This window comes from Cavia porcellus, unplaced genomic scaffold (assembly GCF_034190915.1).
Source record: "Cavia porcellus strain 051 isolate PalLab524CR breed Dunkin Hartley unplaced genomic scaffold, mCavPor4.1 scaffold_16, whole genome shotgun sequence".
Taxonomy (NCBI): Eukaryota; Metazoa; Chordata; class Mammalia; order Rodentia; family Caviidae; genus Cavia; species Cavia porcellus.
Window position 1 is genome coordinate 23,922,603 of NW_026947499.1, and position 23,830 is coordinate 23,946,432.

Here is a 23,830-nt window from a genome sequence, read left to right on the forward strand (position 1 = left end):
GTGAGTCTCTTTGGCGGTGAATTACCACTTCCCTCCTGAGAAGCTGTAGTTTGGGACTCATTTAAAAGGGTAGCGGGCATTGAATTCCATTCCACGTACACTGAATGTTGCTTTATTGATCAATTAATTTTGCTAACAGAGCACTGTAAACTGAGGCCAGGAGTCATCTGACTGGGGCCGCCTATGTAGCTTTCGCTCCCGTTAGGCCCTGTGCCTTCCCTGAGCCCCTCGGCTTCGCAAGATGATCCCTCCATGCCTGGCCAGGGCTTGGAGATGCTTCCCGAGTTCTAAGCAGCCCAAGGGACGCCTGGTTAAAGGTTGCGGCCGTCCGGCTCCAGGCTTTTCCAATGGCGCTGGATCTTTGGCCGCCCACGCGGTCAGCCGCTTGGCCTTGGGACCTACAGTCACAGGCAAGAGGAACCCATTGCGCCTGTTTGTATGTCTCCCACAGGCATGGGACTGCTAAGGCCTCATTCAGGTCAGTCAGGAAGCCGATTGGTGGGCACTGCTTGAGTCTCAGACTAGGAAATGCGCAGTGCTAACTGCCTTGATCCCATTCGTAATTTTTTAATGTAGGTTGCTCACTTAAAGGGTTAGTGAGAGGCTAGTGGCACTGAAGAGGCCGCCCTTTTAGGACTCACTTCCTTTCCTGGCCTCCTACCTCCTAGGCCCTTCCATGAACCATGGTCCCCAGAGATAATTACCCTTGTGCTTCTTTGTTGTTTTTTTCTGTTGGAGAACAGTGGCTGGGTACCAAAATCCCAAGAAACCCTGACTTGTTGACAATCATTAGTAATTAAAGAGGCAGCCCAGGAGAAGTTCTCAAAATGAGACAGGGAGGCATGCCCACTACCTTCCATTTGTGCTGACTTGGGTCACTCCTGAAACTTGGTAAAAGCTAAAAGACACCGCAGCCTCAATGATTAAAAACAAAGTTTTGAAGAGCTTCCAGTCCCCACCATAACTCTTAGCAACCAGCTACTTCGCTTTCCCTTATAATGATCTGAACTTCCATGTTCATTTAGAAGCACGTTTCTCCTCTGCAGCTGGCTTCCCTTAAGTGTTAGGGAATCCCAATCTCTCCCCTTCCCTAATTTCTTCCCTGCTGCTGCCCAGTGGCACTGCCCAGCCCTGTCTTGGCTGACACTGGAAAGGTAAAATTGACAAGGTTTTCAGAACAGATAGATCCTATCACAATGACCAGCCCTTGAGGGCTCCCTGGTAATTTGAGAAGCAGGGAGTCGCTCTCTTCCTAATTCTGATACAAAAGCTCCCAGATCTAGCCAGAAGTCTTCCTTCCAGCCCAGTTTCTTTGGGCTGCAGGGTTGTGGAAAAATGACTGCTAGAAGGAAACCCACATTGAGGGACCAGGTCTGCTGGAGGAGGAGGCATTATTTTGAGGTTTCTGCCCCCAGCTGATTCATCTTCTCTTCAGAGGCTTTGTCTGGAAGCAGGACCTCCACAGTGAAACTGACCTTCTTGGCATGAATGAAGCTGTAGGTGTTGTCAAACCGCAGGACATCTAAGGGGAGGCAGAAGACCAGACATTCAGGTGGTTCTGTCAAAGCACTCAGGGATAGATATTTTTCTTGACCGAGCAAGTCATCATGGAAGTAAGGGCATGAAGGTAGCATTTTGTTTGTTTTTTGAGACAGGGTCTTGCTAAGTAATTCAGGCTGGCCTTGAGCTCACTGTGTAGCCCAGGCTGGCCTCAAACTTGTGGTGATCCTCCTGCCTCAGCGACCCAAGTGCTGGGATTACAGGCGTGTGCCACTGTGCCTGGTTTAAGCTACCTTCTGAAACCTGGTATAGTTCTTGGCCTTCTAAAATTTAGTCTAGCTGCAGTGACAAGAAAAGCATATGAGACAGAATATGTGAAGTGCTAGATGAGACAGAGACAGTATCTTTAACTGTTTGGAAGAATAGGGCCTCTTAGGCCAAAATTGAACTGGGCCCTGAAAGGCGGCAGTAGAATTTTAGCAGCAGCAGTATCGATAATAGTAGTAGTAACAATAATAGCTATTTAATGTGTTACAGCACTGGCTTGGTAATCTGTATATAATCTCATGCTTGCTCACTACTCTGAGTTTAGCATTAATTTTGCATTATATCTGATAAAAAAAGAAGTCCTTTATATTACTCAGTGAGAAAACTGAAGCTACAATTTCCCTCTCTTCTGCATTCCTGCCTTGGTTTGACTGACTTGGGCCCTGGGAATCTCAGCTTGTTCAGTTCCTAGGAAAAGGTAAAAGGTGCAAACCTTTGAACAAGGAATTTATTCCAGTAAAGACTAGTGGGAGGGAGACGGGGTTTAGCTCAGCGGCATAAGCACCTGCCTTGCAAGCGCACGGTTGGGAGTTCAATCCCTGGTACCAATAAAAAAAAAAAAAAAAAGATTAGTGAACAAGAGCGGTCATTGCAAACCTGCTCATAGTAATAAAAAGATGGGGAAACTCAATGTTTATCAAAGAGAAGTTGCTTGAACAATTTACATTGTAATCCTTGTATAGAAAATATAGTGATTTTAAAAGAATAACCAAGCATGTTGATGCACATCTATAATCCTAGCAAAGTAACTTTTTAAAATTTGAAAAAGAGGGGCTGGGGATTTAGCTCAGTGGCATAAGCGCCTGCCTTGTAAGCAGGCAGTCGTGAGTTCGATCCCTGGTACCGATAAAAAGCAAAAAGACAAAAAAAAAAAAAAAAAAATTGAAAAAGAGCTTAGCTCCATACAACTGGTGGGAAGTCTGTAATAGTTCCTAAATCACGTTGTGAATTTGATCCCCAGTACCAAAAAAATAGTTCCTAAATCCAGAAAAGCAAGTTTTAGAACAGTTTGTAAAATTTTTATTACTATATATGTGAAAATATATATATTTTTGGCTTTGTTACTTGTCTGGTTACACATACAGGTTCTCTTTCAAGATGACCATGCCTATGAAGGAAAGTATTTCAAGAATTCTGTGATGAGTTTGACAGTTTCCGACTTCTTCCCAGCACACACTGAATGATGGACACAATTCCTCTGAATGCATCCATGTGTGCGTACATGCCCTGTTTATTAGGGAAATGTGACACTTCCAAGGGGATGGAAGATATTTGGTAGCATAATAAACAAGACCTGTTAGCAGTTGTTTCCTCCAAGAGGAAGAAATAAGAAATGGGCATGCAGTTGGCACAGAGTGCTTCCAAGCCTTGGCAATGGAACAGACTTGCTTTTGATCTAAGCCTGTTTCTCTGAGAAGCTGTTTCATTTCAGTGAAACAACTCTTCACAAAAACTAAGCATGAAGACAAAAATGCTAGCTCTGCCCTTTCCCTATGCTGGTCTTCTCTACTTTTCCCAGCAATGAAACAGAACAAAACCTACCTGTGTATTTATCCTAAAACTTTACCTTTCCCCTTTCCTGACCCAGGATAAAATGCACAGACTAGTGATAAATACACTACCCACTAGAATCAGTCATCATTTTCTCTATTCTAGAGGTCCTAAAGGACCAGTAGTCGTTCTGGAAAGAGTGAAGCTTTCTCTCTTCACCTGGACAGCAGCACCTTGGTAACCAGAGGCAGCCATGCTAAAAGACCAGTCCTTTGGTCCCTGTAGACCAACTACCAAGATTCAGGTGGCTTTGCCTAATGAGACAGTCTGCCCTCAGAAACAAGGAAGAGATTCATCAGAGGCACAGGTCCAGTTGCTGCAACTCTAGCATCTGCATGGTTCTTGTTTGGTTTTATATTGTTTTGTTTTTAAGACAAGGGCTCACTATGTAGTTCAGATTGGCCTTGAACTCTTATGTAGCACAGACTGGCCTCAAACTTTTGGTGATCCTCGTTTGTCAGCCTCCTAATGTGCAGGGATTATAGGCATGCACCACCACACCCAGTTTATGTGGTTCATTTTGAACTAAGGCTTATGGAGCCCTCGATCTCCCAGATTAGGTTAGAGCTCCTCAACTTTTATTAGGTAACTGCCCCTCACTTTGAGAATCTGACAAGACATACAGTTTCTGACCCTCTGGAAATTGTCAAGAGTCCCTCAGGGGGAGTGATTCCCAGTTGGAAAAATATTGTTCTAAAGGCAGTTGGAACAGTAGGTAAAAGCTTGTCCTCTCATTTATGCAATGAAAAAGTAAATAGTCCAGAACCATGCATGGTGGCACATACCCATAATCCCAACACTCTGGCTGAGGCAGGAGGATCCCAAGTGAAAGCCCAGTCTGGGCAACTTATTACTTAACTAGAACCTGTCTCAAAAAAAAAAAAAATTCTTTTTAGACAGGGTCTCACTATGTAGTCTACTCTGTCTGTGGACTCGCCATATAGCCCAGGCTGGCCTCGAACTCATGGCAATCCTCTTGAATGCTAGGATTGCAGGTATGTGCCACCACACCCAGCTCAAAATTTTTAAAAATGCTGAGGATGTACTTCAGTGTGAAGGCCCTGGGTTCAATCCTAAGTAGTTAGAGAAATACATATCCCCAAATGAACTTTCTTTCATTTACCCTTCATATTACTGATACATTACACTGATATTTAAGTTATGCATATAGGTGGGTTATATTATCTATGAGTTTCATTTCAGAACAGTAAAGAGTCTACTAGACTATTAGTTATAAAGGGAAGTATTTGGTCTTTAGGATTTAGAACCACTGCTCTGGAGAGTCATAGGTCCTAGATTAAAATCTCTAGTCTACTACTGAAGGAAAGTAAATTCTTTTTTTTTTTTTTTTTTTTTGGTACTGGGAATCAAACTTAGGACCTCACACTTGCCAGGTAGACACTGGGCCACTGAGCTATATCCCTGGTCCTCAAATCTAACTTTTTAAAAGATACCTATTCCAAACACTTGGAGAATTCGTGACAAGGCTGGACTTCCTTAGGAAGCAGTCCTCCTTGTTCCTACTGGGCTTTTTCCACCCCAGCACCATCTAGCAGCATTGTGTCACATCTCTGCAGTGTTTCAAGTTTTTAGACTCACACTATGTCCACCTTGTGGGCAGATGGTAGCTCTTTTCTCTGAATTTTTCCATTTCTACACCATACTCAGTAAGCCCTCAGTAGGTATTATGGGAGAGAAAAAAAGTGAAATCAGTCCAAACTTTGGTCCCCTCCTTAATAATTTAGTATACTTGGACAAGGACTGGGAGCCAGAAGAAGGTTAGAGAGCTCCTGCTACTGGGGTGGTGCACCCAGAGGTTAAATTTACGCCCTGGGTGATTGTGTCGTACACATGGGGCATCACTTGGGTATCTGAGGGCATTGCCTTCCCACAGGTGAGCTTGGGGGAAGCAGGTAGATGCTGTGGCCTGAGTCTGCTCCTCCTGGGAATGAGCACCATGCAGATCACAAGAATGTAAAAAAGTTCTTGTCAGGAAGATACTCAAAAGGGGCTAAAATAATATTGGTATTTTTAGACCTAAGCCTAATCATGTTCAAAGGTCCAAGGTCCCTTCCACAGATAGTAGGATGAGAGTGAGAAGAAATGGGTGAAGCTATAAAAATGGGTTAGGACTCTCCTACTGACTCATGACCGAGGAGAAATTACTTCCTCGGTCTGGGATTCCACTCTCCTTTGTCACATCAAGGACAGATGTACTGATCATCTCTAGGGCAATCTATGGGCAAGAGTTCCCAGACTTGGACTTTAGGAGTCTCTGGTGTCTTGTGTGGTCTACACAAATTACTTTGTAGGAGAGAACACCCTTTCTCTATGCTTCAGCTTCCCTGTTCTTTAAAAAAAGAAATTCAGTCTTATATATTCAAAGTGGGTGACAGTGTCTGAGTTAGTGCTAAGTCTTGCTCTTGCTGAAGCATACAGTATATGACGTCCTCCCCCAGGGACCTGGCTCCTCACTATGAATACTCACCCTCCCTGGGGAGCTATATTGTGCCGTGGAGCATCTGCGGGGAGGGGGCGGGAGACACTGAAAGTTGCTGGGTTGTGAGGGAGGCGGCTGAATTTCAGATCGGGTGATGGTGTGGACAAGCACAGAGGCTGAGACATTTGCAGGGCTAGCTCAGATCTGCCAGTGCTGCCTTAGGCATGGGGTACAGGGCTTCTCCCATCTTGCAACAGCATCTCCAGGACGGGCTGTCCCCTGGAGACATTGTAATGCCAGGCATTATACCAAGGACGTGCCTCAGGGACCTTGACCCATGTAATTGTCAGGTATCCCTATAAGATCCCCACTGTAGCAATCAGGAAGGTAAAATTCAAAGAAGTCAAGTCACATGCCTAAAACCAAGAAGCTAGTCAAGAATCAAGTCCAACTCCAGTCTCATTAAAAAAAGGCCCAGTTCACCTTGATTTTCCACACCCAGCCCCTTGGCTGTCAGAAAGGAATCTGGAAATTTGATTGGCTTGTTTGCATGTGTGTGTGCATGCTTTTTCTGCTTATAAATTTAATAAACTGTCAGAGCAAATTATATTATACGCAGAAATTAAAAGCCCTTTATGTGGAAATCAGTATGGAGATTCCTTGAAAAACTAGGATTGGAAGTCCCATTCAATCAAGCTATTTCTCTCCTGGGTATTTTCCCAGAAAAATTGAAAATGTCATGTCACAACAATATATGTGCACCCATGTTTACAACGACACCATTTGTAATAGCTAAATCTTGAAAACAATCAAAATACCCAACAACTGCAGAATGGATAAAAAAGAGGTGGTATTTTTATACAATGGAATACTACTCAGCTATAAAAAGGATAATCTTGAGGCTTTTATAGGTAAATGGAGGTAACTTGAGACCATACTCATAAATGAAATAAGTCAGACTCACATTTGTAAATATCATATTATCTCCCTAGTGTAAAAAATAAATAATAATAAAAAGCTGAAAGAGTAATAAGATCCAAAATGTACAATAGATATTATAAGGGAATAATATTGAAAGGGAAAGGAAATACTCAAAAGGAAAGAACAAGGGTGGGGCAAAGGAGAAATGGAAGAAAGGAAAAAATATGTATGTAGATATACACGTATGTATCTGCATATACACGTATGTATGTGTATTGTGCAAGACAGATAACTATACTACTAATTCTGTTACTTCATCAAAAAGAACAGTTTGTCCTATCATTGTTTGATCATTTTTATGCCTATATCTTGTAACCTAAACAACTATATCTAAGATAAAAATATGCAATACGTTAACCAGTGTTTGTGGTTTCTTACTGTTTTTTTTTTAATTCTGTATTTCTATCTTTTTTTGTTTTGCTTTTTAAAAATAAAATAAAAAGAAAGCCCTCTATAAGCATTCTACCACCCCAGAGATAATTACTGTTCAGAGTTAGCATAGATACTGTAGGAGACTGAGGCAAAAGGAATTTCAAGGTCCAGCCCAGCCTGGGCAGTTCAGCAATTTAGTGAGACTGTATCTAAAAACTTAAAAAGCGCTGAGGATGTAGCTCAACTTGAAGACTTGGGGTTCAATCCCCAGTCACACATACACACACACACACACACACACACACACACACACCAGATTGCCCAGAATTTTTTTGATGTACACACTTCTTTTAAAAACCAAGGTTGAGCATATTCCATGTACCATGTTTTATGTTTATTTGCTCAATGTGTATCTGACATCTTACATATCAATTTATTCTCTTTAATGACAATGTAGTATTCCACTGTGTAGCTGGACTATCTTTAATAAGACCTGATAGCCATTTGGTTTACTGCCAGTTTGTCCCTCTGTCTCTGTATATTTGTTTAAATATTTCCATAGGATAAGTCTGCAGAAGTAGAACTGCTGAGCCAAAGGGAATTTTAATCGATATCATGAAGTCAAGCAAGATTAAACACTTTTTAAATGTACATTTGCCATTCTTATTCCTTCATGCATAAACTGCCTGTTTACATTGTGTGCCTGTTCTTTAATCAACCCAGAGATAGTGATGCTCAGAGAGGGCAAGGCTGATTTTCTTGCTTTTTCTTTTTGTTTTTGTTTTTGTGGTGCTGGGGATTGAACCCAAGGCTACTCATATATTAGGCAAATGCTCTACCACTGAGCCCAAGGCTAGTCTTTTTCAGGACACTACTCACACCCTATGATCCCTATATCAAGGCAGCCAAGTCTACCTCTGGCCTGTGAGAAAGGAGGATCCCAAGAAATGTCTGGTTACAGCTACAGACCCAGTGAGACCTGGACCCAAAAGCAGAACCCCTGCGTTCACCTATTGCTCGCGACTCACATGTACGTTAATCTCCTGTTAGTCCCATCCTATTGTTAACCACCTGAGTCACCTTGAGCAAGTCACTGCACTTCTCCAAGCTTGCTGTTCTATGCCAAGAGAGAGCTGAACTGATGGAGCTCCACTTCCAGCTCTAACACCAAGGGCCCAAATCAATGGAAGAAGAGGGACTTCCCAGGCAGACCACTGGACAGGGACTTCAAGTTATTCCCAAGACAAAGATACTTACAGATGCCAGGATCGCTGCAGGTAAGAGTCCCATCTTCAGGGACCAGATGGGAATTGTACCTCTGGTTGGGGAGCACCTCTGTCATCTCCCCTGCCCGCTGCCGCTCCCCCATCTTGGTCTTCAGGAAAATCCCAAAACCAACGTCTGCTCCCTCTGACATAAACTGCCACCTGCAGGTGACATCAATCCATTCAGACATAATTCCATCTGTTTACATGCATCTCTCTGGCTCCAAAGCCTCTTCCACCACTGTCCAACCACTACCACCTATGAATGAATGAAAGGCTCGGGTCTCAGGAAAAGACCTGTCCTACCTGAGGACGCATCCAGGGAAGAGAATCTCATACTCCACTTGGTGGGAGGAGCCACGGGCGATCTGCACACTGTGTTCATACTGCTGTTTCACCTGGTCTCGCACATAGTACTTCTTAGGGATGTCACCCCCATAGTTGATCTAGAAGCAGAGCTTAGGATGAGCTGGACTGTGCATTTGCACCTGGGCACCCTATTCACCTCCAACATCTGGTAGCCCCTACCTTGGATTTGCACTTGGGGTTTCCATCTGGGTCAGTCATGGTGCCTCCATATTCTACAGGCAACTGGTCAGGGCTGACATGTTTCTGTAAAACCTCCTTCCAGTTTGCTGGGAAGGACAAAAAGTGTGTCACCACCAGGCAAGATTTCACACGGCCCTGCTGGTCTACACTGAAGGAGAAAAACCATCCCCTGTTCCCTCCCTTTAAAAGGGGCCTTAGGAACATGTAACATATGCACAGTCCTGCAGGGAGGTTGGTAAGAGCCATCACCCAGAGAATGGCCCTCCCTGCACCAAGTCAGGAGATTTGGTTTGCTTTCCTTGCCTCTGGTCAACTGAATAACCTTAGGAAATCACTTCATCTTGAGCTAGTTCTTCCTGCGCTGCTGGGTTACAGTAGGAATGAAATGAACTTAGTATACTGAGAAGACTTTGTAAACTGCAGGTATACTACACTCACTATATTATCATCCCCAGGAAGGTGATTCAGGTATTAAAGTACAAGCAGGAAGGTGACAAAGCAGGGAAGGGTATCCCATGCAGAGGGAATGGCATACGTGGCAGGCAGGAAGACCTGAATCCAGGGGGTCTGTCCTGATTACACCAAACTCTAGCGTTTCCTCTGTAGCTAACTGTCCTCAGTAGTGAATTTCCGAATGAATACATCAACATAGAGTGACTCTTTCAGTGGATACCTTTGGCTTTATCCCAACCCAAATCTCATTTCTGCTCCTGTTGTCTTAGGTGGTCTAGCTGCTTTTTGTAAATAAGCCCTCCTGACCAGGAGAGTTGGATACTAATGCATTCATTGCCAGAAAACACTTTTTCACCAATCCAAATTGGTAAGGAAACACCAGTCAAGTAACAGTATTTTGCTACAGGAAACCTTTCACGACAGGCAGTAATCCAAGCCATGCCCAGCGTCCTCATGCAGTGCTGGCTGGAAACCCACAGACACTGTCCAAAATCTGCCCACCTTCAGATTTTTAGGGACTCAAGACCATGCAACTCCCAAGAACACAATGTCTAAGATTTGGGAGTAATCTCAATCTGCACTGCTAAGCTCCAGTGACCAGCTCATACAGAATATCATCCCTCCTTGGTTGAAAGAGTGTTAGGTGTGGGTAGGAGAACAGACTGAACCTCCTACATATCTTGGCTCCCAGGAAACCAAACTATCTCATGCACATAGTGGGTGGTAGCAGCAGAAAATCCAAAAATCATAAAAGCCTTTTTTGCTCTGATTTTTCTTTCTCTCTTCCCCCAGTTCAGCTGGAGAGTTGAGATCAGGCCAGGAAGATCTTTCCCATCTTACAGGACAACTGAAGCATCGAGAAGCAGAATCTGAACTAGGCATGGGGACACACACCTATAATCCCAGCACTTTGGAGACTGAGGCAGGAAGATTGTGAATTCAAAGGCAGCCTCAGCTATATAGCAAATTCAAGGGCAGCCCAGACTACACACACACACTGAGAGAGAAGCAACATCTGTCTCTGCCAGACATAGGACTAAACCCAGAAGTCATGCACTTCCAGATAACATCATGTCACGCTCCCATCTTGCTGGCACACATTTAAAAATTACCACTTTCAATGTGTCACTCGAAAGTGAATATTCACAAACCTCTAGAATCCCTATTACCTACCCCTGTTTTGACTCCAGGGGTAGCTTCAAGCCTCTCACTAGCCTGTCCCAATCTACTTTTGTACCTTCTCCCACCACTCCACTTCGTGGTCTAGCAAAACAGAATTGCCTGTCCCTGGCTGGCTTGATTACTATTCATTCTCCTGTAGGCTTTGGGTCACACTTTGCCTTGGGCCCTGATGTCCCTTTGACTTCTCTACATATCTGCTCCCTGTTGACTTACTTCTCTGCCAGTCTCATTAATCACTGCTCCTCTTTCTCTGGAACTTGGATATTTCCACTGGGATTCAGCCTCTGCTCCTCCCTGGGAAATCTCTGCTCTCCAGGTTTTAGTTGCTGCCTTTATTTGGTAACTGCCATATCTTCAGGCTGGAGTTCTCTCCTAAGCTTCAGGCTCATGTATTGACCGCATCTGTAGGTCTCGTTAAACTCCTCAACCTCCAGCTGCATTCACCAGTTTTCCCACATGGGACTAAGGCAACCTCATCTTCTCAGTGTCTCATGCCAGACCCCAAAGAGCCATTCTAGATTTCTCTTTCTCACTTATCTCCATTCGGTCAGTTCAGTTCTATTGTTTTACTTCCTAAATATGTCATAAACCTAAGGCTTGACAATAGCCTTAGATATGTGTCTTTTATGATCTTGCCAGTTGAATATCTCAGTTTAAAATCTGATTGTGCACAACTCCCCTACCAAGAGTTTGCCTCTGGTACCTGGAGTCATTTAACAGCTTCTCAACATGGTGCCCTGGGCTGTCTGCAACGTTGCTCCTGCCTCCCTTCTAGAGAGTCTCCTGCTGCATCCTGCCTTGCATCCCATGACAAATGCCTGTGCCAAAATGGGAAGGTCTTTGCTCAGTGATCCTCTTTCTGCCAATCAGCTGCCTACGTTGTTCCACAGACTGACTCTTGCTCATCTTGCATCGTGGATATTAGGTGGGCACTGCCTCCTCCCAGCTCAGGACCCCCAGGAACTTTATGAGTCCCTTTCTTCCACTAACCATATCATACTGATAAGTATCTGTGCCTTCCTTTCTTGAGAGCTCTGCAAGAGAATCTGTCTTATTCAACTGGAACTTAGCCCAAGGTCTGGAACAGAGAAGGTACTGGTCACATAAAGCCATGCCTGATTGCCCCTATCCAGAAGCAACCCTGCTCTTGTGACTTCTATGGCACCTTTTCTATGCCCTTTCTAGTGTCTTCTAGCTCACATCTCTGTTTTCTTTTGGGCTGTCTCCCATAACACTGCAAGCTCCTTAAGAACAAGGACTTGGGTTGCATTCTTCTTGGAACCTACAATGGTGAGCCTAGTGCTTCTAGTATCTGAGAGAAAGCGTTCTTATGAAGACAGATAGGAAGCCGCCAGCTTTACTGCTTGTTCCCAGTTCCCCTAATACCAAGCCAGCAGAGGGAGCCTTTGCCCTGGCAGCCATGGTCACACGTCTAAAGCCCAAACTAGCCTAAGCCACTCACCTCCCAAAACCATGATCTTCTTCCGAGTGTCCTCACTCAGGAAAGGTTTGATGAGGTTATAGGCCACAGGAAACAGTTTGGGGGCTGGAACAGAGGGCAGGCCATGTGAGCCAGAAGCAATAGTCGGCCAGTCCCTAGCAGTGTTTGCCACAGCCCACCTCTCTGCAATGCCCCCCAGCATGTTGAGTCACATATCTCTTGATGCTGTGGAGTGCACATCAACAGCTCTCAGTGTAGTAACTAGTTTTGTTTGTTTGTTTAAATTTGGTTTTGGGTTGGGAGGATAGCTTTTGTTTTTTAGTACTGAGGATTAAACCCAGAGCCTTTTCACTGAACTATGTCCCCCGCCCATTTTTTATTTTGAGACAGGATCTCACTAAGTTGCCCAGGGTGGGCTCAAACATGGGATCCACCTGCCTCAGACCTGCCAGAATTCTGGGATTACCAGTGGGCCACCAGGCCTGGCCACAATATCTGTTTGAGGTTCAGCTTTCCTATTTGTACAGTGGATCAGGCCAAATGACCTCTTCCTATGTCCTTTGGCTAGGTGGCTCAAAGGAGGCAATAAACACTAAAAACTGTGCACTGTAAGGTACCAGTATCAGTCTTCAGAGTGTGCTCTTAACCACCTACTTTGGCTCACTTATTCCACTCTCCACAGTCTGGCTCAGGTCATATTTTTGGTTTCTCTTTCACACCTGGCCTCATTACAGAAAATTCCCAACTTACCTTTAACGACAAAAAGACGCTTCAGTGTTTCAGGATAATTTTCCTCAAACATGCAGAGAAACTGTGGAAACAAAATCACTCTAGTCCAGCAGGCTGAGACTTCTGTGCCAGGGGAAGAGACCCTGCTTCCTCCAGGCTGGGATTTGTCCCCACTGCTGCACCATCCCACAAGGCAGCCTGGCTGCTAAGGGGCAGGCCCTCTCTCCTTGCCCCTCACCTCTCCGTAGGCTTCTATTGCCGGCTTCCAGAGATGCTTAAGGCCAAGGCCTTCACAATCATAAATCATCGTGATGGTCTCTATTTTCTTCCCCAACTGCAGAGAACAGACAGCAGGAAGAAGCTTTAGTGTGTCCCACTAGAGAAGCCCAGCCTATTTGAGGGCCAGTATTGATTGCCCCAAGTGATAATCATCCCCAGCTGGAACTGTGGCTCCTCCTGCTGAGATTTCTATGTTCTTGTCCTCTAGATTATATCTAGATTACATCTGAGGTCCCCTCTTTCCTACAGAGTGGCTTTCTTCTTCCTCTGAATCACTTTGTGTTCTATGAGTAGCACTTGGGCCTCAACTACTAAATCTCTCAGGCATAGATGCTCTGTCCAATCCAAGGCCTTAAGAGTATGAACAGGTCAAGTGTCCCCTGCATCCCTTGCCTCTTGGAGTCTCTGCTCACAGTCGCTTTCCTATGGTCACATAAGAATGATACTGTTGGGCTGGGGATTTAGCTCAGCGGCATAAGTGCCTGCCTTGCAAGCAGGCAGTCATGAGTTCAATCCCTGGTACCAATAAAAAGGAAAAAGACAAAAAAAAAAAGAATGATACTGTTGAAAATTTTCCAAACATTATTACATTGTTTTGTTTGTTTGTTTGTTCATTTTTGAGATAAGGACTTGCTATGTAGTGGAAGCTGGCCATAACCCATGGCAATGGGTTAGCCTTGTGAGTGTTGAGATTACAGGCATGTGCTACCTTGCCTGGCCGATTTCTCTGAATCTTTGCAACTTCTGAGAGGAAGGCAAAAAGGCCAGGTTGGCAGGCCCAGCTATTCCTCTTTCTCTTAAGGGAATATGCTGCCCTCATCTCTCTTGAATGCAAAATTATAGAATCACAAAATGTGAGTTTATCTACCAATGGTAACCCAATACTTGCCCAAGGATGGTTTGGTACGTAACAGGGCTTCAGTGGTCCTAAATAAATGATTAAAAAAATAATATTTTTTATGAAACTTCAATTTTCAATGACTGGGCTGGGGATTTAGCTCAGCGGCATAAGCGCCTGCCTTGAAAGTGTGTGAGTTCAATCCCCGGTACTGATAAAAAGAAAAATACAAAAAAAAATTTTTTTTCAAGGACTGCCTTTTACTCTGAGATTATGCCACTCTTATAGTTTGGGGTATTAATTATGACAATAATAAATGGACATTCTAAGTCCTGACTTAGCAAAATAAAAGTCTGGCAGGGAGGGTATAGTATGATGGTAAAGCTCTTGCTTAGTATGCTGAAGGCCCTGTTTCAATCCCCAGCACCACAAAAGAAAATCAGGCAACATCAGGTCAGACTCTAAAACTGTGATTTCATAGGTCTACAAAACCTAAAAGTATGAGCCTTAGTCCAGAGATTATGCTTCTATCCCTTTGTAGCATCTCTACCTCTGCTTGAATGTCTCCACCACAATCAGCTCATCCTTAGCATAGCAATGTACCCACCTTTGCGGTCTGGTGGGCACACTCCTGCAGAAGCAGCTCACAGTCCCGCATCTTGGTCCTGAGCAGATCCTGCTTGGTGGCTGAGAACAGCAGACCCTTGGCATCCAGAGGCCCAATGATATCGTACCAGACTGGGCAGCCCTCCAGGTCATAGCCGCACATCCCCCCTGCTAAGTACTGCTGGATCACCTGGGCATAATGGAGAGGAAGTACCTGGTGGGCAGGCCTGGCACATCCGTATCTTTCCTGGATCACAGCGCATTATCTGAGTTCATCAGTCTTTCCCTCCACATCCCGTTTCTGGGTGCCAACAGATACCCACTGTGGTAGCCATCAGAGCTCCCATGGCATTGTCAGTCTTGTTCTCTGAGGGCCCCAGTCCAGTAGGCCCATGACAGTGGCCACAGATACAATAATGCCAGCATAGGGATGGGCAGAATCATTTGTCCTCACCTCAGGAGGTTGCCAGCTAATTATATTATCAATGTCCTTTTGCTTTCGGAACTCCACATGCTGCAAACACAGAGAGATTCATTTTATTTTTATTTATTTTTGGAGGATTTTATTTTATTTATTTTTATTTTTATTTATTTTTGAACTTGCTTTGCAGTTCAGGCTAGCCTTGAATTCACTACGTAGCCCAGACTGGCCTCAAACTCATGGCAATCTTCCTACCTCAGCCTCTGAAGTGCAGGGGTTATAGGTGTGTGCCAGCATGCCTAGCCACACAGAGATTTTTAATAGCAGGAGATGGAAAAAGAATGGGTAGCAAGCATTTAGCAATAAATAACAGCATGAACCCACCACCATACCCACAATTTGTCACTAGAAGGCAGTAGACAAGAGTAGAAAAAAAAGTCCTGCCTATTTTTGATGCCTTTACACAGAAGATTATCATTCTTGGCTGGCTTAGAACTATGAAATCTCTACATTTCCCAGGAAGCAAATATACTTTGTCCCATATGGATAAGGCAACAGTGGTCAGCTAATACTCAAGATACATCACACAAGCCAAAGGCTGCTATCGGGGTACATGGAGGTGGCCAAAGAATCCAAGCAAGGTATACTTTTGATGGGGAGAAACTGAGGCAAAACCCTAGATAAATCTCACCTTCCGTAGCATGGCCTCTGACTTCTGCAGGTCAAAACTTCTCGCTGTAACAAGAAAACATGGTAAGGGTTAGGCTTGTGACCTGGGAGTGCAAGGATGGAGGAATTAACCTTTTCCTTTGCTGAGGCCAAGTCCCTTTGGGCATCTCCCCAGCTAACTCTCAGGTCATCCCACATGCTGTAGCTAACATGAGACTCTCCACTGAGGGCTTCCAGAATACCACAGCCCCTTGGCTTGTTGAGAAAGGAAGTCAACTTCAGGGAATGTCCAGGGGCAGTAATGCAACTTCAGACTCAGAAGAGTTTTACCCAGTGGATCCAATCAGGCAGAGGATTGCTGTTCAGGGAAACTGAACCCTGGACCCCTTTATCATTTGGCCTTCCCCCTTACACAGAAAACTTTATCTCCTCCACAGCCTAATATCCAACCCCGAGAAACTGACCCACAGTTCAAAGATGAACAGAGATGCCCTGTAATCTGGGGTGGAGCTGACAGCACAGGCCAGTGAAGGAGAGGAGTGGATAAGCCTCCAGTCAATTTTGTCATGTCCTTAAAGGACTAACACTTGCTTCAGAGGAACACAAAGCATTCCTGGACAGCTAAACTGAAAGTTCACTTTATTGAAAGTTCACTCAAGTTATCCCGCTCAAATTTGAACAGAATGACCTCATGGTTTTCCAAGGCCACTTGTTCCCAGATAATTACAGCTGCCATCTGTACTTACTTCTCTTACTGAGCTGAGCGTCACTTTCAAGACACTTAGGAAACAGGGCTGCTTCCATAGCCACATGACAACCCTTCCAGCACTAGCACTAGCAAAATCTGGGCTGTCACCTCAGATCTTCCCAGCACCATGCCAGTTGTCTTTGGAGCCTTTAACCATTCCTCCTGCTCAGCTTCATCCAAATAACTTCCCTTTGGAGTTTTTCAGGTTGCCACAGACTCTCTTGAAGCAAGCAACCCTGAGCCAAGCATACTCCCAGGTGTTATTTTCCTTTTCCGTTAAAGCCTAACAATACTCTGGGCAATGGTAACATCCTTAGCTCAGGTGGGGTTTAGAGTCAACTGAAACTCTAAAACCCTTTGCACCTGTGCTGCCACTAAACCTCCATTCTATACGACAAGAGGTGGGAACTTTGATCCATTCCTATCAGATTTCATTCGCATATAGTAAACTTCATGTCCTTCTTTGAAGAGGTTTTGAGATCTGGATAATCAATTTAGTCAGCTGACCTATGAACTGTCCCTCCTGGCTGTACATTGATCCATGGACTTGACTGGCATCTAGATCTGCTGACAGCCCTAGAACTTGGGCCAGGAAGACTGCCCCCTGCACTGTCACTGGTCCCTTCCTCATCATTCCCTGAGAGCAGCCGAGCACATTCCCTGACGTTACTGTCGTGAAGCCCAGTCCTCTCTCTTAGGCCCAGAGGCTGCACCAAGAAGGCTGATCAATGCCATGCCCATGAAAAGCACTGGGCACATGCTGGCAGAATTCAGTAGCCACCCTTGAGAATGGGTCTTGGAACATTCCTCCTGAGTACCACCCTTCCTGTGTCACTGTGGCAGCCAAGGGAAGCATTTAGGAGAATATAGTGTGGGTTTGCATCAAAGTCTTCTTCTTTTCTGTTTGACCTTGGAAAAAGTCCTGTACATCTCTAGCCAAACCATCTAATAAGCCTGAAAAAGTAAAATGTAAAAACATCCTTAGCCAGGCATGGTGTATATACCTATTATGATAGCACTCAAGAGACTGAGACAGAAAGATTACCATGAATTTGAGGCCAGCCTGAGCCATACAGTGAGTTCAAGCCTGAGCTACATAGCAAGAAACCCTATTCAAAAAAAAAAAAAAAAAAAAAAAAAAACCTCATATAGAAAAGTTGGGCCGTGAAAATGAGAATCTGCCATAGAAAGGGCAACCCTCTTATCTTCCAAGAGAACAAGGGTGGAGTGGTGGTAAACTGTGAGCCTCTTTATCTGGGAGAAACTCTCCAGTCAATCCTTATCTGTAAAGATCCAACTCCAGGGGCTTCTGCAAGGGCTCTCCATGAGTTGCCGCTGCCCCTGGCAGCACCTCACCTGGCCCTCTGCCTTCCTGCTAAGTCAGGCCTGTCTAGGGCTCCAGTTTCCTTGCTTGGAGACAATTCAAAGCCTGGCTCGAGGCCTTACAAGAACCCTGCCTTCAAGCAGCCGCCGCCTGGTGTTCCTTTTTTGCCCACACCTTAGTGCTGTAAAATGCTGAGACTCTGACTTGCTCTGCCTTTCTCCCAGTGTTTCTTCCTTTATTGATCTTGCAATCTGATCCTTTTTGCTGGGTTGTCCACAGCTCAGTCCCTAGCATGGAAAGGCAGGGAGAACCTCTGTACCTGCCTGAGATATCTAGGGGCCAGCCAAAACTGAACCTGAAGCTCAAACCTGGGGTAGAGAAAGATATTCTGGTTTGCAGCTTGCAAATGTCTTCTTTTGATTCAAAGGGGAAAAAAAGAAGTTTTTGTTTTGTTTTCTTTTTTCAAGGCAACAAAAGTCCTGATTGAAATTCATAATAGGGTCTGGCCAAGCCTGAGCTCCTGCCCAGGAAATGTGAGGCACAAATGAAATACAAAGAAGATGCTTCCTCTATTTTAAGAAGTAGAACTTGGCTTCAGGAGCAGCTATGGCCTCCTGAAGAGGATGCGGTAGTACTGGAAAGGGTGCTGGCTAGGAATCTGGAGCCCTAAGATCCTGCCTGATTCTGCTTGGCACTGGCTATGTGCCTTCAGGTAAATCCCTGCCTTTCTCTGAGCCTCATTTTTCTCATCTGGCAAATAAAGATGTCCATACCCTGAAAAGAGGCTATCCTAGGATTTGGGCGGTGTGGAGGGTTGGGTGTCTGGGAGAATAGGTGCCAGGATCCCACACCTGGCTCTTCCTGGATAAAAGAGAGCTACATAGCTCTTCAACGGTTCTTTGAAACACATCTCCTCCTAGCCGAATAGTTGTTTTGATTAGCTTCCAGCCAGCCCTTTAAGGAGGCCACTGTCTTCCCACTCTCTCCACCCACCTGCTTCCAGCTCCAGCCTTAGACAAAAGCTGGGCCCAAATTCCCTCCACCCCATATGAATCAGCTGCTTCACCCACACTGGCCCTCCCCTCTCTGGGCAGAGCTGGGGGTGGGATAAGTTGGGTGTGGAGATCACAGCTTTTTGAGGAAATAGTTAAGTGACACTTTCAGAGGTACATGAGGCCCCACTTGGTTTTTTGGATGTACTTGCCCTCAGGTATTTGTAGTAGGCCCTTAAGAGCTGCTAGCACTATTAAAGTTCTAGAAAGGGATACGTGTTTTTCACCTGTCCCAGGGTTCCTAGGGCATGCAGATTTGTGTGTCTAGAAATACAAAATGCTTTAATATTTTGGGATAGGATTCTACACCACAATTTTGAGCTCTACTAATCTAACAGAGGAATTTCATTATTTCTATGTCTGGTTATAAAATTTCTATAAAGAAAAAACAAAAAAAGGCTGAGTGCAGTGGCACCTATCTGTAATCCCAGCTATTTGGAAGGCTAAGGCCAAAGAATCTCAAGTTCAAGGACAACCTGAGAAACTTAGGAAGATAAGTCTCAAGGTGAATTAAAAAGGGTTAGGGGTTGAGCTTACTGGTAGAGCACTTGCCTCACATGCATGAGGCCTGGGTTCAATCACCACAAGAACCACCACCACACACACACAAAAAAGGACGGTAGAAGAGTCCCTGGGCACCACATGGCTTGATTCTCAAGAAAAAAAGAAAGAAATGAACAGAAAGGCTTCAGGAGGTGGGGGTGCAGCTGAGTTTGATCCTGATGATGCTAGTAGCAACATACATGTGTCATCACCACATGCAGGGCACAGTCCTGTCTAAGCTTGCAACAGGCAGGGCATCCGTTCTCATCTTGTTTTGCAGGGAAGTTGCTTAGAGAAGACATATGACTTTGGCCCATGTCCCAGGCCAGGGCAGAGCATGCTCTAAAACTCAGGTGCTACAACCTGGAAGCAAGTGAGGAGAGTCTGAGCCCCCGTGTTCTCAAACTCCGTGGGCTCCTGGCAGCAGGGAAGTCCTGTCACCCAACAGGGCACAAAGTGGGCCAGCCTCCCCAGGAACCAGGACTCTGCCTCTAACCTCGGCATTGCCTTCAATTTCCCACATGGTCACTTTTACTTGGTCCATTTCCCCCAGTCCACCAGCCGAGCCAGTTTATGAGCGGACGGAAAGGGCATGGAGCTGACAGTCAGCATAGCGGGTTCCATTCTCTCTGCCTACAAACAGTGTGACTTGAAGCAGCTCACCTCACCTCTCTGAGCCTCAGTATCTCTATCTGTCCAATAGGAAGACTGAGTTTTGTAATTGCCAAGTACATTTTGACCCTAAAGGCTGACCATCCCCAAATTCTCAGATTCCTGAGGGTACCACTCTGGTATTCAGAACCAGCCTCTGCCCAGCCTCCCACAGCCCCTCTTCCCTCACCTCGGAGCCAGCGCAGGAGAAAATAGTCATCTGGATTTGGCAGAGTAGGTAACACATCCTGCACATTCTCCCGAAACTGTAGGGAAAGGCAATTGGGTGAGTGGTAAGTCCCACCTTGACCGCCCTCTGCCCAGGACTCTCTATAAGAGCCTTTGCTGAATCCACAGCTCAATGCTGCAGATGCTGGCTGAGCACTTGTGCTGTATGGGATACTCTGTCTTGCCAAGGGGTGGCTGGTAGCAGGGAAGAGGGTAGGAAGGGAACATAACACTAACCCTGCCTCACTTCAAGCCCTCTACACACCATTCTGGGGGAAGGTGGATGTGTTGCCAGTGAACTATAAAACAGGCTCTCTGGTACATGCTACTGTAAAACCTGTCAGTATACCAAGCATTCCCACATGTGCGGCCCTGATCTTGGCTTCCTCTGTATCATTCACTCCTCACTCAGAGCCCCTAGAGATGTCACCACTTGTCCAAGGTCAAACAGCTGGCAGCAAGCTGAGCTGGGCTGCAAACCCAGGTCTGTCTAAGTCCAGAGCACACACTTTTTCCACTGTGATTGTCTGATTTCTTGGTACTGAAATGTAAGAAGTGTGCTGGGGAGCAAAGGAAGAGGGTATTTCCATGACTTGACATTTAAAAAATAGTATTATGAGGGCTGGGGATACAGCTCAGCAGCACAGCACCTACCTAGCAAGCACAAGGTCCTGAGTTCAATTACCAGTAGTTCCCCTCCAAAAAACAGTATTGTGGCATTTGCGGAGGGCTTGCAGGGCTTCAAAAGCAACAGAGGGAGGGGGCAGGCAATCCAAGTAGGGGAACAGTTCCAGCAGGAAGTCATGAAAGGTAGAAAGTTCAGGGGGCTAGGGATTTAGCTCAGTGGTGCAGCACCTGCCTGGCAAGTGTGAGGACCTGAGTTTGATTCATGCTAAGTCCCCCAAAAATGTAAAAATTTCAGGTAGAGCTGAATAAGGCAGTGGACAGAAACCCCAAGGGACAGCCACACCCACCTCCTGCCTCACTGCATTGTAGTGAGCAGGGCCCCCAAGTGCCCTTCTTGAGCCTCCTATCCCAGCCATTCACCTTTCCCTGGCCACTGACCTACAGGACAACCCCAAAAGGAACCAATGAAGACCAGCTACCTCTGAACCTAGCCTAGGTCAGCTGAGTACTCAGACCCTCCCACTCCTCAAAGCAGCTTGGAGTGCACCCGAGAAACTGCTCATCCAAACCACAGGCATGAAAGCTACCCCTGACCACTGATCCTATCCAACCCCTGACTTCCACTTTAACTGTCACTTAACCCCGCCTCTGTCTGCCTGCCTGCCTACTTGCCTGCCCTTGCAGGTCAGCAGGAAAATCGGAAGCCTCCTATCCAGTCTTCCTAGGTTGGGGGGACAGGGCAGCACAAGGTTGGGGAAAAACTTCATGGGACCAGTGTCCCCCCACATACACGCATGCTGCTACCACAGCAACAGACATCTGTCCCCCTTTTCCAGGAATGGAAAATGGCCAGCTGTGGAATTGCTGAACCTCCAGGCTAGGCCCAATTAATCTACAGTGGTCCAGAGAACAGCCAACCTCCCCACTCCCCAAAGGCAAGGGAGAAGAGATGATGTAGTTGCTGGGGCTGTGGTTCAGTCCTTAAACTGTTGCCTCTCACCTCCTTGTCTTCTGAGAAGCATCAACCCCGGACAGGCAGAGGTCTGAGTTGCAAGGGAGAGTAAGACAGGTCTCTGCTCAAACTAATGCGAGTCAGGGGGAAGGATCTTAGACACATACAGCGATGCTCCCGCAGCCCTACCTGCCCGCGCCCCATGCTTTCCCCAAAGAGCAAGCAGAGGTCAGGGCTTTGCCCAAGGTCGCACAGAGCCTCGCTGGCCGGCAAAGGCTGTCTGGGTATCCTATGGAGCTATCCGGGGCCCTCTCCATCAACTGCTGCCCCCGCGAGAGGAAAACCTCCCGGAAATGGGAGGAAACCTGGGTCCCTGCCCCTGTCCCAGCCTGGCTGCCAGTTCCTGCCAGCCCGGGGATGAATGTTGCCTTTGTGCCCTCAGCTGCCTCCGAGAGCTTCCAAGCAACCACTTCTTCCCAGGTGGCACCACCAGGCTGCTTGGGGCTGAGGTCGGGTGTCCAAACTTTCCGGGGTCCCCGGGGCAGGCAGAGGGAGGGAGGAGCAACCGGCTGTGCAGCGGCCAAGCCCAGGCGGTGACGGGGTCTACCCCTCTTGGCCCGCCCGGGGGGGGGGGGGGACATCCCTCGGACCCCCCGCAGCTGCTTCCACCTGAGGGCGACGGCCACAGCCCGGGGCGGGGACCCGAGCCAGGGCGAGGGCTCACCTTGGCCAGTGCCTCCTGCTGTTTGGGACTCAGGTCGCCGACTCTGCCGCTCATCGTAGCTCCGGCTCCGGGTCCGGCTCCGGGCTCCTGCTCTGCGGTGCGGCTGCTGATGCAGCTCGGGCTGCTTCTCCGCTGCCGCTGCGAGTGAAGTCCCAGCCTCCTACCCCGCCGCGCGGGTGCGCGGCCAAGTCCCGCCTCTTAAAGGATCCCTAGGACGGGCGGGGCCCGCGGAGGCTCAGACTCGTGCCCCTTGTGGGTGGCCCGAGGCGAGCAGAGCACCCACCCAAACTGGCCACCCGGCATCACGAGCAGGAAGCTGGGGGATGGGCCCCTAAATGTGCCCCAGAAGCGCTCAGTGTGACCTATGGTGAGATAACTGAGTTGCCTGGGCACACTTCCCCATCTAGCTAATCTAATGACCTCTTCTAAGAGCAGACCCCATGGTGCAGGTCCCCACAGCTCCTTGCCTCCTCTCCCTACCAACCCTAGACAGCAGCACCTAATGCCCCTGTGAGGGAGCATGTCCCCTAACCCTAGCATCTCCTGTCTCTGTGGCATTGGCCATTCACTCCTGGGGCCCTGTCCTGCCATCCTTTTATGACCATTGATGCCAGCCCGTGGCTTGGGCCTTTCCCCCTCAGGGCAAGTGGGGTGACAACACTATGCCAGGGAGAGGAAAGGAGGCACAGACTCTGATCTCCCCACCCAGAGTCCTGATGGGGAACCTCTGCTTCTGACTTTCCTGCTCTCGGGGAGCCACTCCTAAGGCCTCACACCAGGACTTCTCTGGTCCTTCAGAAGGCTTGGGTTTGAATGCCAAATTCTCTGCTCTTGCTAGAGATTTCATCAACAGGTCGCTGTTCACCAACTGGGGGAGATAATCAAGACCCCAAGTGAGCAGGAGGCTGATGAACAAAATTCATTTTCCGTAACACCTCGCACAGGGCTGGCTTCCTGTAACCACTACCCAGCCTGCCCTGTGCAGCCTCCCTTTGTTGCCTGCCAGGCCAGCCTTCATCACTGGGTGCACAGGGAGGAAATCACAGTGAGAGCAGTGGCTCAGGAAAAGCAGGCCTGCCTGGTAACAGCTCCTCTACTTCCCAGTTCTTGCCCATGAGTCAGAGCTGTGGGGTCCTGGGTGGTAGCAAGTCTGACTTGTGGGATGCACGTCCTAGTCTGACAGACAGCAGCAGTCCAGCAGATTCCTGTCTGGCTTATGCCATCTGGCTGTCCAGCCACACCCAGTCACCATTCCTGCGCATGAAGCCATTTCCTCTTTTAGTTTGAGCTCTATGACCTTCCCCTCTGCCTGAATCCCCTGCCATTTTAATCCCACCTCCACACACTAGCACCTGGCCACATGACTCAGGCCACTTTT

General features: G+C 46.8%; 1 protein-coding gene across 2 annotated transcripts; it reads right to left on the reverse strand.

Annotated features, from left to right (window-relative positions):
* Window positions 1-96: 96 nt before the first annotated feature.
* On the reverse strand, window positions 97-22,633 carry Sec14l2 (SEC14 like lipid binding 2). Of its 2 annotated transcripts, XM_003478014.5 has the most exons (12): window positions 22,453-22,633; window positions 20,112-20,187; window positions 15,626-15,669; window positions 14,968-15,027; window positions 14,515-14,703; window positions 13,029-13,124; window positions 12,812-12,872; window positions 12,083-12,166; window positions 8,965-9,071; window positions 8,743-8,882; window positions 8,429-8,598; window positions 97-1,522 (listed from the first exon to the last, which is right to left on the reverse strand). In XM_003478014.5, exons 1-12 carry the CDS (start codon window positions 22,504-22,506, stop codon window positions 1,392-1,394), a joined length of 1,212 nt encoding a protein of 403 aa, XP_003478062.1. In that variant the 5' UTR covers window positions 22,507-22,633; the 3' UTR covers window positions 97-1,391. The 2 variants fall into 2 exon arrangements, with proteins under 2 accessions (XP_003478062.1, XP_012997407.1); XM_013141953.2 differs by lacking the exon at window positions 20,112-20,187 and having other exon boundaries at window positions 22,453-22,603.
* Window positions 22,634-23,830: the final 1,197 nt, after the last annotated feature.